The sequence below is a fragment of the Poecilia reticulata genome, linkage group LG10, assembly GCF_000633615.1.
Source record: "Poecilia reticulata strain Guanapo linkage group LG10, Guppy_female_1.0+MT, whole genome shotgun sequence".
In the NCBI taxonomy this organism is placed as follows: Eukaryota; Metazoa; Chordata; class Actinopteri; order Cyprinodontiformes; family Poeciliidae; genus Poecilia; species Poecilia reticulata.
In genome coordinates this window covers 14,616,505-14,631,273 of record NC_024340.1, presented here as the reverse complement: position 1 = coordinate 14,631,273, position 14,769 = coordinate 14,616,505, and the positions used below count along the sequence as shown (strand labels likewise).

General features: G+C 38.8%; 2 protein-coding genes across 2 annotated transcripts in view; both read left to right on the top strand.

Moving 5' to 3' along the window:
* The first annotated feature begins 3,065 nt into the window (after window positions 1-3,065).
* LOC103471640 (ADP/ATP translocase 3) lies at window positions 3,066-5,779 on the top strand. Its single transcript, XM_008420790.2, has 4 exons — window positions 3,066-3,191; window positions 4,815-5,301; window positions 5,387-5,524; window positions 5,607-5,779. The coding sequence occupies exons 1-4, from the start codon at window positions 3,075-3,077 to the stop codon at window positions 5,762-5,764; spliced, it is 900 nt and encodes a 299-aa protein (XP_008419012.1). The 5' UTR covers window positions 3,066-3,074; the 3' UTR covers window positions 5,765-5,779.
* Window positions 5,780-8,418: 2,639 nt separating this feature from the next.
* The window catches only part of LOC103471641 (uncharacterized), a 34,314-nt gene continuing 27,963 nt past the window's right edge, over window positions 8,419-14,769 (top strand). The window contains exons 1-2 of the mRNA XM_008420792.2: window positions 8,419-8,893; window positions 9,150-9,255. Of these exons, the coding sequence (XP_008419014.2) occupies window positions 8,705-8,893; window positions 9,150-9,255 (295 nt within the window). The 5' untranslated portion in view covers window positions 8,419-8,704. The remainder of the gene's footprint in view (window positions 8,894-9,149; window positions 9,256-14,769) is intronic.

The following is a 14,769-nucleotide window of genomic DNA, read 5'->3' as shown; positions in this document are numbered from 1 at the left end:
AAAAGAGCAACGCGACTTGGATGTAACGAGTAACGCGACACTTTTGTAGAAATGTAGTGAAGTAGAAAGTACAGATACTTACTGTAAAATGTAGTGAAGTAAAAGTAGAAAGTCCCCATTATTAAATCTACTTAAGTAAAGTACAGATACAAGAAAACTGTACTTTAGTACAGTAACGAAGTACTTGTACTTGTACTTCGTTACTGTAACAAGTAACGAAGTACTTGTACTTCGTTACTTCCCACCACTGGCGGCAACAGCCTTTTCCAGCACTTTTGACAGAAAAGGAGAGTAAGAGATTGGACGGTAATTGGAAAGAATATCTGGATCCAAGGTAGATTTCTTTAGAAGAGGTTTAATGATAGCCGTTTTGAGAGGCAATGACACATGACCAGATTTCAGTGATTTGTTTATTATTTGTGCGATTAATGGACTTATTGCAGCATGATTAAATTTTATGAGTGATGCGGGGAAGGGATTCAAGGCACAAGATGAAGGCTTCATTTTCTTGAGGATAGTCTCCACTTCACTCTGAGCAACATCGTCAAAGCAGCTCAGGGACCCATGATGTGCCAGGGTAGATGCCAGCCGAAGATCAGGAAGGCTATGGAGCTGAGACCTAATAGAGTTAACTTTGTTTTTGAAGAGTGAGAGAAACAGGTTGCATTTTTGAGTCGAATCCTCAGCATAAGTTTGTTGAATGGGATTAAGGAGATGGTTTATTGTAGAGAAAAGCTGTTTAGAATTTCCCTGACAGATGTTGATGTTGGAATAATACTTAGACTGCGCTTCCTTAAGAGAAAAGGCATAAGCTTTCTGATGTTCCTTACATGCCTGCTTGTGTACAGAGAGACCTGATTTTTTTACACGTCTCTCAATAGCACGACCTACAGCTTTTTAAACATAAATTGCTTATTTAAATAAGTACAATAAAGTTTTGTAAAATACATAGATCTTTGATTACAAATAAAAGTCAACAGATCTTAATTAAATGTTTGGCTTGGATTTAATTTAAATGTAAATCATGAACTTCTTGTCGTTCTTGTTTCTGAACTAACTGAACTTTATTTTTTTGGTCAGAATCAAGAACTCTGCAGAGATTATTACCAACTTCAGCTGAGATCTCTACAGAAACAGAGAAGCTCGGCCTTCAGCAAAATCACCAGTCAGGTCCACTTTCCTGTCAGAAAATCATATTCATTATCTTTCAAGCCCCTTACTTAACTATGAACATTTACTTAAAAGAAAGTTGTGAAATTACAAAATAAAAACAGAATCTTCCTCCACTTTTCAAATTTCTCTGACGTGTTTCTTTTTTAACATCAACTTAAAATAGCAGCAAAGCTGAACTGATTATGTGCAGTAGTCGCATGAACAACAGTGATCGGATTGTGTATTAACATGCAAGACATTACTTCAGTGAGGCTACCCCCCTAAGAACTTTCTGTCAGCTGGACTGTTGCATAATGTCAGCTGCTAGCCTGAATTATGTCACAACGTCATGGCAGCACAGTGCTTCCCATACATGGAGGGGAAAAAAATCACAGCAGTTTGTCAGTCCATTCAACAATACAGAGCTAAGCAAGCAAAGAGCTTATTTATTTTACTTTTATACCATCAAAAACCACAATTAGTGTTAAAATGTTGCAAGTTTTTTTTATTTTGTAGATTATATTTCAAGCACATATGATTTTCTTCCAACTAGACACATATTTCTTATTACACAGCCCATAAATTGTCTCTGTGTAGCTGATGTCACATATTTTCTACATTATACTAAAACAACAACTATGGTTGGGTTTGATCCTCTTTCATGTTATGTTTTAAGAATAAGACTGTTCAGGTCGCCCTCTTGAGGATATAAATAATCCCTCCAGTCCTTTCAGAGTCATGTAGCAGAAACGTGTTTTCTGATTGGTGATTCAAGACAAGCACAAGTTTCTGACAAAATGTGAAGATTTTTTAATTAAAAGCTCCTGTTTTTAATTTTCTGAAGGTAAATGTGTAAATTTAAACATTAAAAGCGAAATAACAAACTCATAAGTTATTTTAAAACTCAAAATTCACATATGACCCAGAAGAAGAGCTGTGGAATATAGTCATTCCCTTCGACTTGATCTTATTTATTTTGCACACAATATTACGTTGTTGTTGTTGTTGTTGTTGTTGTTGTTGTTGTTGTTGTTGTTGTTGTTGTTTTGGATAATAAAGTAAGGAATACAAAAAATCTGAAAAGCCGCTTTGGAGCCGAAAAATCCTTATCTTTTTAGTGATCCGAGCCAAAAGAGCCGGTTCTCTAGAAAGAGCCAGAATTCCCACGCTGCCTTGAGCCCCTCCCACTTCCCCGAGCTCTGACAGGTGGTTAGTCCCACAGTAACCTGATGCAGAAACCTCACCTGCACACAGAGATCCCACCTTCAGGAATAAAAATGTAAAAAGATCTTAGAGTTTTACATTTCAAGACCAAACAATTTCTAAAACAAAAGCTAAAACGTGAAGACTGATTTATACTGACCTACATATAGATGAGAATTAGCTTTCTCAGATCTACATTTTATTACTATCTTTTAATAAGGGTCCAACAAATTAATGAGTTCGCAAATTAGCCTATAGGTAGAAAACCTATTCACTAAACAACAGTTGGTCTGTTTTTTATCATGTAGCATTGTTTAATGTGCTGTTCTTGATTAAATAAATTTAAATTGAACTGAACTGAACAACATTCTGTGTCCACGTTGGAAATGAATCACGCATGCGCAAAGATGCTTCTGACCTGGGTGTAAATATAAACTTAAAATTTAGAAAATGTGGGACAGGAAACGTATCAAAGCATTTAAATTATTCCACAACGTTAATTTATTGTTCAAAGCATATTTAGAGTGTGTTTTTGTTACTCTCTCCTTTAGCGTGGATCACAACAACAGCAAAAAAGAAGCTAATTAATTTAGATGATGACGTCATCCAGGGGTTTCTAAGCTACTTTCAGAGAGCCAATAGCAATTTTCCTTCCCGAGGCGTTGGCAGAGGTGTTAGTTTGCCCATTACAGCTCCACCTGCAATCCTTACGGAAACACATGAAGATGACGAATGAAGTTTTCTCCTTTGCCAAGGACTTCCTGGCCGGCGGCCTCGCCGCTGCCATCACCGAGACAGCCGTAGCTCCCATTGAGAGAGTGAAACTTCTCCTCCAGGTAGGCGTTTTTCTTACCTGACGTGGTGAAAGATTACAAAAAAAAGTGCATTGATGCTTCATGATTAATGAATCTCTTGGTCTACAATGCCATCAAGTGGACAACAAATGTAAAACTGAAACAAATAAATGTTTCTGATGCTTTATATATTTTTATAAAGTGGCTTCAAAATGAAAAGTGGAGAGTTTGTGATGTAAATATGTTTGTGCTTCTTTGTAACTGTGCTTGTGTTATTAGGGACATTTTACTTTTATTTAAAAATAGTGACCTTTCTGCTGTGCTGGACTTCATTCATTTCTTTTCTGAGATAATATTACCGTCAAGGCAGATAAAGTGGAGTATAGAGAGAAAAGGGACAGCAAGTTTATACTTTTTGATGGAAGAAACTGGTGTTCAATTAAAAATATAACTAATTACAAAACAAATACAGCTAGTTACCAGATAATAATAAAACTGTACTATAAGATTGTATATTTTTTGATGACTTATTATTGCATTTAAAAAGGAACATGTATGTGTAAAACATTATTTGTAAACTGTAAAAAATGTCTTTTGTGCAAATGTTCAGTGTTGAACATACCAAAAGAAATTACACACGCACAATTAAAAATTATAAACACTCAAATTTGACACACACAATGTGTTAATTACGTGTGCACAACTCGCCAGGTACACTTGGACACTCGTTTACACACACAGATCAGATTACAACTGCATGGTGTTCATTTCACGCTTCCGAGAAGACTCGGAGAATGGTGCGTTTAAATGCTGCTGGAAAGTTGGGTATTTTAATTCTCCTTTGGGGTCTAGCGTTATATTTTCCCTCTACTTTTACCGAAGTTGTAAACATGTTTTTCCATGAAAAAATAGAATAAAAATATCTCAACAACACTTAGTTATACCACATGGACTGCCATTACCGTCTTCTTGTCTCTCGGATTGAGTGCCCTAAACCAGTACATACATGGTTATATGTAATTTTAGCGTATTTAAATGCAAGTCTAGGTCTATGTGGCTTAAAACGGGGAGATACTCTTCTTCTTTTTTACATGTACAAAAGTATTTGCCATTTCAGCACAAGTATAGAAGGAAATAACGACTCAGGAGAAAGCTCAAATGACCAGCTTTCCAACAGCATTTAAATGCACCATGTTCGAACCGATGGTGCATTTAAATGCACCGATGGTGCAGGTTGGGTTCAGCAACCTCCTGAACCCATTGTTTCAGCAGGTTCAGCAGGTTCGGGTGACTCAAATGAGTCGCCCGAACCATTTATGCAGCTTTAAGCTGATCTGTGCGTAGATGTTGTTTTGTCTGTGTGTACTTGGCTATTTGTGTGAAATTTGTTGCATGGAGTATTTTAATGTTCGTTGTAAATTACAATTATGAGTAAAATATATTTTACTCATAAATGTATTTCTTGAAATTTTTGGGTGCATTTGAACACGAAACAGTAGCTTACAAATCATGTTTGACAGATACAAACACCTAAAGCAGTTTACAAATCAGGTGTTACGTATGCAGAGATATTATATAATCCTTCAAGTTGGTCCTGCACATGCATTCAAATATGGGGGAAAAACAGAATAATGTAAGACATGAACTCCATTTTCTGCTTTACAGATACAACACACCAGCAAACAGATCACAGCCGACAAGCAGTACAAAGGCATCGTGGACTGCGTTGTCCGCATCCCCAAAGAGCAGGGCTTCCTTTCCTTCTGGAGAGGCAACTTAGCCAATGTCATCAGATACTTTCCCACACAAGCCCTCAACTTTGCTTTCAAGGACAAGTACAAGAAGATTTTCCTGGACGGCGTAGACAAGCACACGCAGTTCTGGAGATACTTTGCAGGTAACCTGGCGTCCGGCGGCGCAGCGGGGGCCACGTCGCTCTGTTTTGTCTACCCACTCGACTTTGCCAGGACGCGTCTCGCTGCCGACGTGGGCAAAGCAGGGCAGGAACGCGAGTTCAAGGGCCTGGGTGACTGCTTGATGAAGATCTTCACGTCTGATGGCCTCAAAGGTCTGTATCAGGGCTTCAACGTCTCAGTGCAGGGCATTATCATCTACAGAGCAGCCTACTTTGGCGTCTACGACACAGCAAAGGGTGAGTCTACAAATTTTCTTCCCCCAATGAGCTCCTGAACTTTAGGAAACTAGATTAGCCTTTTGAACTGATGCATCTCTTTCAGGCATGCTGCCAGATCCTGAGAACACACACGTTGTTGTGAGCTTCATGATCGCTCAGACCACAGCCATTGCTGCTTTTGTGTCCTACCCCTTTGATACCGTCCGTCGTCGTATGATGATGCAGTCTGGACGCAAAGGAGGTAATAACTCCAACATAATACCTTTATAGCTTAAAATCTCTATTTGTGGTCATGATTGAGACCTTTTCTATCTTCTCCTCAGCTGATATTATGTACACCGGCACCCTGGACTGCTGGAGGAAGATCGCACGTGATGAAGGCAGAAAGGCCTTCTTCAAAGGAGCCTGGTCCAATATGATCAGAGGCTTTTGCAGTGCCATTGTGCTCGTCTTGTACGATGAGATTAAGAAAGTAATCTGAGTTGATTTTGGTCTCTTCAATGTTCGTGGGCAACATGGAAGGACTTAAATACCTGAGCTAGATATGTTTGTAGGGGACCAATTCATATGTTTTGAATTTGCAATTGTACTTGTTTTTTTTAGATCTTAGTGCTGCCTTTGATACAGTCGATTATAATATTGTCTCTTAGAAAAGGTCAAACTTGCTGTAGGGATCAAATGAACAGCAATAAGATGGATCAAGTCTTAATTGGTGTGACACATTCCAGTTTGTCCATATCTGTTTGTTTGTCTGTTTGCCAACCAACCAACCAACCAACCAACCAACCAACCAACCAACCAACCAACCAACCAACCAACCAACCAACCAGCCAGCCAGCCAGCCATCTAACCAACCAACTAATCAGCCAACTAACCACCTAACAACTTTGTTTTCTTGTTCTATTGATGATATTCTTGAGTTTTTACTGTAACAAACTGCATGTTGTTGTTTTTTTATTTGATATACTTGAAAACTGGCTCAGAGTTCATCTGTTTATCTGACTTTCTCTCCTAGTTGAAGCTGCTAAAGGAGCTACTGCTGCCATTGACCTTTGTAATTTTCTTTAACATGGAATCTACTCCTGGATTTGTCTTCTCAAACCCCAGTCAGTACTGGCCGTTCATTGAGCCAGGTTCTGGTTCTGATGGTGGTTTCTTCCTGTTAAAGAAGAGTTTCTCCTTTCTACTGTTGCTAAATGCATGCTCAGTATGAGGAACTGGGGCAAAGTCAACAACACAATGCAAGCGACTCTCCACTGTAGCTACAGGAGCAAAGAAACTTGATGGTTTTCCTTAGATAGAAAAACTTTTTCATCAATTTGAATAATGAACTGAACTTGACTGGGATTTTTGGATAATTAGGATCAACTTGAGTACTTCAAATTTCTCTGTATGTTTCATTTTGTAAAGTGTCTTGACATTATATGTGTTGTGAACTGGTGCTATATAAAGTAAATTGTTATGAACTTAATTATTGGCCCATTTTCCTCATTCCCTGACTACAAAGAACGTTGCCAGAAAAATAGAACTGAAGTCAACCTACTGTAATGTTATACGTAAATGGTTTCCAGGCTAGCATGTCTTCAGAGCTTATAGCTGCAGGTTGTAGTTGGGGGTGAGCCAAAATCTGCTGAGAAAGTTGATCTGCTGGCGATATTTCAAGGTGCGCTTGGAGATTAGTCATTTGTCGGTCGGTATAAATATGGGGGAGTAGTAAAACTGGTTTTTTATTCCCTTTTTAAACTACTCACAATGACTTGTTATTTATTTGAAGATGAATAACTAAGAAGATCCAGTTATTAAAATTTGAAAAATCTCAGTGCAGTTAAGGTCATTGTTTCCTCAAGACTTTCACAATAATCCATCCATCCATCCATTTTCTGCCGCTTATCCGGGGACAGGTCGCGGGGGCAGCAGCTTCAGAAGGGAGGCCCAGATTCCCTCTCCCCAGCCACTTCTTCCGGCTCCTCCAGGGGAACCCCAAGGCGTTCCCAGGCCAGCTGAGAGACATAGTCCCTCCAGCGTGTCCTGGGTCTTCCCCGAGGCCTCCTCCCGGTGGGGCGTGCCCGGAACACCTCACCAGGGAGGCGTCCAGGAGGCATCCTGACCAGATGCCCGAGCCACCTCAACTGGCTCCTCTCGAYGTGGAGGAGCAGCGGCTCTACTYTGAGTCCCTCCCGGATGACCGAGCTTCTCACCCTATCTCTAAGGGAGAGCCTTAAAGAGCCCACAATAATTAAATCGTTAAATCATTATGAGCTTAACTAAAAGTTTAATTCAGACGTCCTGCGTGGGAGTTTTCATCCTTCAACTCTGTAAATTAGGCTTTGGCCACGTAAATTAAGGAAATTAAATTTGACAAGACTGTGATCTTGAAGGAGACAGACTCCTCACACTCTTCCCCGAGGAAGAGTTGAAGAGTTGAAGGCTCAGTTGAAGACAGATTTTCTCACCTGGACTCTGGCTAATTTCTGCTCCAGTGACTCAAACTTGACCCCTGACCTTGTGAAACCAGTTGATGCATTGCTGATTATTGAAAGTGTTTCAACTTTTAACATTCACTTGGGACTATCCAGAATTGTCAGCATGGCCAATAAGATCATCGAGGCAGAGCAAAGAATGCTGGGAGATTTGTAGCAGGGTAAACAAAACAAAATCTGTGTCCGAATTCAATTTCTGCATCCCCTGCAACCAAGAATATTTGAAAAAAATCCTTAATACCAAACACAATAATGTTGATTAACAATTTAACATTACTCATATTTTGTCCATTGTGTAATTATTTAAAATATTCTTTATTTTTACCATGTGAATCTGAAAGCAAATTTCAACATATGTAGAAAATAAAGATTATTATGGGACCAGGTTGGGTTGAAATTGCATTTTATATTTACTGTGAGAATTTGAAATGTAATCTGAATCATTAAAAACACACAAAGATAATTGTTGGGTTTTGTAGCCAGTTTTCCCTAAATAAATAAAAAATATTTATAAAAATATTTACATTTGTATTAACTTCCATTTGGGATCAATAAAGTATTTTTGAATTTGTAGTTGCAATCTGAAACATAAAAATAAATTTGAGATACATTTTGGTGCAATAAACTACTTATTTATCAGCATCTTCTCTCTGTAACGTAACAGTGCGTCCACTAGATGTCGCGCTTTCACCGTCTACGCTTGACTCGGGAGGACTCCCCGCAGCCAATCACAGCTCCGCTTTAACCAGCTTGATAAAGTTTCTCGTTTTCCGCTGTCCGATTGCGTTCACGAAGCCAAACAGCGTCTTTGTCGTTTCCTTCTTCTTCGTCGCTGCGGAGCTTTAAAGATGGTAGTAAACAAACTAGCTGCTACTTCATCCAACTCTTATCGACTCAAAGTCAGCCACGCCGGCGGAAGGAGCCTGCTGTGAGGGAAGAAGATGTATCTGTGGCGTCTTTCCATCGCTGTGAGCCTCGGCCTGGTTTGGTATTTTTCAGACTGCGGTCGCACAGTCACGCAGTACGTTATATGTTTCCTCCTCTGCGTTCCAACGCGGCTGCTGTTTGGAAACAATGGGCGAGAGAGCAGCACCCAAACTGATGAAGAACCCAAAGAGCATCCGCCTGAGGTCGGCACGTTGTTTTTGTTATTTAAAAAAAGCTGCTTCCAACCATATTAAAGTTAATAACTTGTTTATATGAGGGTGAATTGAGTTTGTAAATCACATAATAGTTGGTTTTGAAACTCAAAATCAACCCCCACAGGTGAAAAACGCCAATGAGTCAGTTAAAGTTAGTTTCTAAATTCTTTTGAGGGTTGCCAACAGGTTGCTCATTCTCAAAATTTCCGGTTTCTCAACTTCCTAATCTCTGTTTTGTTTCCAGGAATATGTCGAGAAAGAGTCGTTTGAACAGACTGATGTGAGGAACCTCGAGCAGAACATCCCGCTGACTTCTCAATGTCCGCATGTAAAGAAATCCCTTCAGCAAGGTGAAGCAGAGAAAACTATGCACTCAGCAGTTTCAGCCAGGGAGGATTAAAGCAGATTTCTGAAGCCTGATTTCAGCCCGCTTTGCCCTCACCTCTGTTTTGACTTGACACAGCCAGGTAGGACAGTTCACAGCTGCAGATCATGTTACATGCAGTGAGAGGGGATTGGAAGCAGGAAGAAGATAAAAACCACTCCCTCCGCAGAGATCACGGCAGTAATGGATCATGCAGGAAATATGTCATGCATTCATATCAGCTGTGTTTGTGTTGCACCAGTTTCTCTTCCACAGTAATCAAATTGGCTCTTAATGCGTAAAATATGGACTTTATCTTAAAGTCACACCAATCTGCAAAATAAACATTTATAATTTAAAAATTTAAACTAGAACTTCAGTATCCAAATTTTTAATTTCACAAACTGTTTATTACACCAAGAATTGGTGAGTTGAAAGCAGCATTATATTTAACTAAGTATGATTTATTTGCATAGCGTCCATCACTGACATTAAAAATGCAAAGTGCTTCACAACAACACAACTATGTAAACTAGAATATACTTTAAAATAAGAGTAGCAGTCAACCAAAAGCCTGTTTGCTTGAGCCGGTGGAGTTCATAAATCTCATAATTTAAACTTTGAAATATTCCTAAAAGCAATAAAAGCGATTTCAGACCAGTTTTCTAGAACAGAGTCTGCAACTTTTACAATCCAAAGAGTCATTTTCCACCTAAATAAAGATAAACATTTAGAACTGCAAATGTTCCCTCAGCTTTTGAAAAAAGTACAACTTAAGAACAGGTTCAAACTTTGCAAAAATAGGGTGGAAACATGTTAATATTTATGGAAATGTGTAAAAAAAGGCTTTAGTTTCAAAAATAATGACCAAATAAACAGATCCACATAAATGTTATTTGTGTGACTCCAATGTAAGCATTCCATTACAAAACCTTTATTTGTTAAACCTGAATGATTCTTTATAGTTTTTAGAAAACGTTTTTTGGACTTTAAATTTAGGTTAACTCTTAAGATGAAATCTAAAGGTCAAACTACTTTTCTGTTTTTAAGTTTAAGAGTTATGTACTTTAAAACATGTTATTTAGGCTCTGAAGTTTTGACATCCTTTTACTTGTTTCCAACTCTTCAGAGTTGACAGATTCAGGGGTCAAAGGTGAAACTAGACTCTGCTCGACTCCATCACAGCCTCTTGTCTACTTTGTGTACTTTTCCTGTTCAGAGGACAATATTGTGCGTGACACTTTGCATCTGGTATTGAAATTCGTCCCTCGTGATGAAGATCTAAGTCAGCCGCTGTTCATGCAAATTAACACGTAGAAACGTCACACGGCCAGCTGTCGACTCATAAATTCAGTCTGTACTTTTAACACAGTTCAGATTCCCTGCAGTTGCATTTTAAGCTGCTAAACATCTTGATGAGTTAAGTTATTTTATCTGTCAGGTTCAAAGTGGGCGACTTTGAGGAGAAGTAAATGATTTGCAGCTCAAATCAAAATGTAAGGAAGGCAAACTGACAGTTTTATTCCTAAATGCTTTCCTTCTGCTCATTTGTAGCTCAGCCAGTAATTTGCACTAATTTGTTGTTTTTCAGATTTTATCGTAATGTGCATCATGAATGCACTTAGGATACGTAATTACTCCATTATTTGTCATTAACAGGAAAAGACAATAAGACCAAATCGTGCTTTCAGAGTAAAGATGAACTCTAATTGAAGTTTGCAAACGGCCCAAACTGATCACATGATTTCAGCCATTTTTGTTGTTTCATGTATTTTTACATTATTCTTTTTCCATAAGACCAGGGCCGGCTCCAGCTTTGTTGGGGCCCTGAGATTGTTTTAATTCCAACATATCAACACAACACACTTCATCATTCCTGCATTATGCATGTAAAATACCTACAATTACTGGTGTAATTTGTAATCAGCTTACATCGTAGCAGTGTTACTATGGATACCATTGATTTTAACCTTACAGGAGCAAACAAGCAAATATGCTTCAAATAATTTGCATTTTGAAATGCAGAGTGCTATATATGTGTGGTTTTTTAATTCATGTGTTTAAAATCAACATCTGAAGACAAATACTCAATATACAGTTAACAAATTAGATCTTTTCTTTAATAAATTTGTAATAGATGAGTAGAGTGTGCAAACGGTGCAACGCATCACTACAAAATAAAATCAAATGATGCTCTTGGGTGCCCCCTGGTGGTTTCTTAGCTCACATTGCCTTGGGCTGGCTGTGCATAGGATAATCACTAAGCGTACACTGCAAAAACTCAAAATCTGTATTATAAACTTTTTTTGATCAAGTTTATAGTACAAATATCTTAGTACACTTCAAATAAGATTAAAGTAACTTAAAATTAGCTTTTCATCAATATAATGGAACTCGTTTTCAGTAAATAATTCATTAATATTGACAAAAAAGTCAATATTACAATAAAAATAATCAGCCAATAAAATTAATTCAATTTGTATCAATATTATGAACTTTTGACTTAAAAACTGTAAGTTATTTCTGTCTTGTTTCAAGAAGGTAGACCAAAAATTACTTGGTATAGGTTTGTTTTTGCAGTGTAGTGTTTACTTGGCTGCACAGCTGAATTTATGAATGAACAGTTTTAAAGTGAAATGGTTTTATTTTAGAAGAATGTTTATTTCATGCAGTGACAGATTTATTGCTTCAAACACTACTATTGAATTTTTAAATGCCTCTTATTATCACTTTTAGTCCCTCACAATAGTTTCTATAGAAAATTAAGACTAAAACTTTGAATCCTGAATAAACAGTCAAGCATATTAAATGCTGTTTTTTTTTTTTTTTTTTTTTTTTTTTTTTTTTNCCGAAAGGCGACCCAAACCCTTTACCCGTCAGCTAAGTTGATTTTCACTCAAACCCAACTGAAGGGTAACTAACCTTTACCCATCGGTTGGGTTCATTTTCACTCAAATCCCACTGAAGGGCAACTCTAACCTTTTACCCGTCGGCCAAGTTTATTTTCACTCAAACCCGACTGAAGGGTAACTAACCTTTGCCCGTCGGTTGGGTTGGTTTCACTCAAATCCCACCGAAGGGTGACCCAAACCCTTTACACGTCGGTCGGGTTTGTTTTCACTCAAACCAGACTGAAGGGTAACTAAACCTTTACCCATCGGATGGGTTCGTTTTCACTCAAATCCCACCGAAGGGCAACGCTAACCCTTTACCCGTCGGCCAAGTTTATTTTCAGTCAAACCCCACCGAAGTGTGACCCAAACCCTTTACCCGTCACTCAGGTAAAGGGTTTTGTTTGTTAAAACCTTTGGTCAGGTTTCAACACAAATCCGACCAAAGGGTAGCCCTAACCCTTTGGTTCCCGTCAATCGGGTTCATTTCCACACAAAATCGACTGAAGGGAAACCCAAGCCATTTACTCTAAAGTCTGGCTCTCTTTCTGTTCTTGGGTACATTCTAGTACCCAAGATCAGAACTTTCAAATGGCCTGCCATGTTTCTCTTGCATGGAGCATTGTACGTGGAATGGATTGACCCTTTCAATGCACTCATTTGTTACCAATTTCCTTAAACTCATCCGATGACTTCATAGCCTTGAGAAGTGGCTACCGGAATGAGAAAACCATTTTCTGGCATTGGATTCACACTCCAGTGCATCTTGATATCCACATTTCCTGCCCGTCTGAGGCCATCTGGTGTCTTCAGAATCTCCATCTTGACAAAAACTGTTGTTCGGCTTCTATATCTTCCCAGTCCATATTGCATGTGGTATTGACAAGGCCTTAAATTCTCAATCATGAGCTCAAAACTATTATCCATCACCATAGACATGCTGAGGATGCTGGTGGTGACAATGGAGAGAAAAGACTTCCCTTTAACAGGAAAACCTTCCCCCAAAACATTGCAGTTATCAAACATTGGTTAAAATCTAAGTAAGCTGAAGCATTAACTCATAATAGTAATAAACTTAATTTGTACCGCACTTTTCATTAGCAAAAATCTCAAAGTGCTACACAGTGCTACTAAAATGATAGATAAAATCAACATAATAAAAATCATGTGGAGGCAGAATAGGCTTGCTTAAATAGAAAAGTCTTTAAGCATCTTTTAAAATCAACCAGTGGTTGCAGAGCTCTCAAATAGTCAGGGAGAGAGTTCCAGAAATGGGGGGCAACCACAACGAATGCCCGATCTCCCATTGTCCTTAATCTGGATCGAAGAAGGTGGAGGAAGTTGCAGTCTTTATTATTTGTACAGATCTAGTGGATGAATGTGGAATGAGAAGGTCCTTCAGATAATCCGGTGAGGTTCTGTTTAAACACTGATGGGTAATGAGGGCGATTTACTGAATTCTGTAGGTGACAGGAAGCCAGTGAAGATCATGCAGAATAGGTGTAATATGGTCAGATTTACGGGCCCTCAATAGAATCCTGGATGCGCCATTTTGAATGTGTTGAAGCTTCTGAAGATGTTTCTATGGATTCCAACAAACAGAGAGTTGCAGTAGTCGAGCCTGGAGAAGACAAAGGCATGGACGAGAGTCTCGGCATCAGAGAAAGAGAAACGGACGAATTTTGGAGATATTACGAAGATGAAAAAAACAGATTTTAAACAGATGCTTAATGTGATTTTCAAATGTAAGATGAGAATCCATTCTTACTCCAAGATTTGCAACAGTGGTGGATAGGGGAATGTCTTGTCCAGAAAAGAAAATAGTCGTCAAAGTTGAAGATTGAACCTGGTGAGGTGTTCCGATCAATATGGCCTCAGTTTTGGAGCAGTTTAACTGAAGATAGTTCCGATTCATGCATGTCCTCATCTCTTCCAGGCAAGTAGTGAAGGCAGTGAGTGAAAATGGTGGTGATGATGCTCCAGTTCTAATGTAAAGTTGTATATCATCGGCATAGCAGTGGAAGGAGATGTGTCGATTAATGATTTGACCCAAAGGCAGCATGTAAAGGGAAAATAGCAGGGGCCCCAGGACTGACCCTTGTGGGACACCACTTGAGACAGACTGCCTGGGACTTGGCCTTGGCAAGGCTGACACATTCCAGCTGATTGGAGAGGAAAGATTTAAACCAGTCCAGAACAGTGTCACAGAGACCGACCTCCACATGAAGACGGTGTAGGAGGATATTATGGTCCACAGTGTCAAAGGTTGCAGTTAGGTAAAGGAGGACAAGGAGAGAAATAGAACCAGTATCAGCTGCCATGAGGACATCATTAGTAACTCTCAGCAAAGCGGTCTCAGTACTGTGAGCAGAACGAAACCCAGACTGAAATTTCTTGTACAGAGAGTTTTGTTGTAGGTGGAGCTGCAGCTGAGCGGCAACCAGTGGTGGAGAAAGTACTCAAAAAATTTACTTCAGTAAAAGTACAAATACACAGTCAAAAATGTACTTAAGTAAAAGTCAAAGTACCACATTAACATTTTACTTAAGTAAAAGTAAAAAAGTCCTGGCTTTTAAAAATACTTAAGTATTAAAAGTAAAAGTACTCGC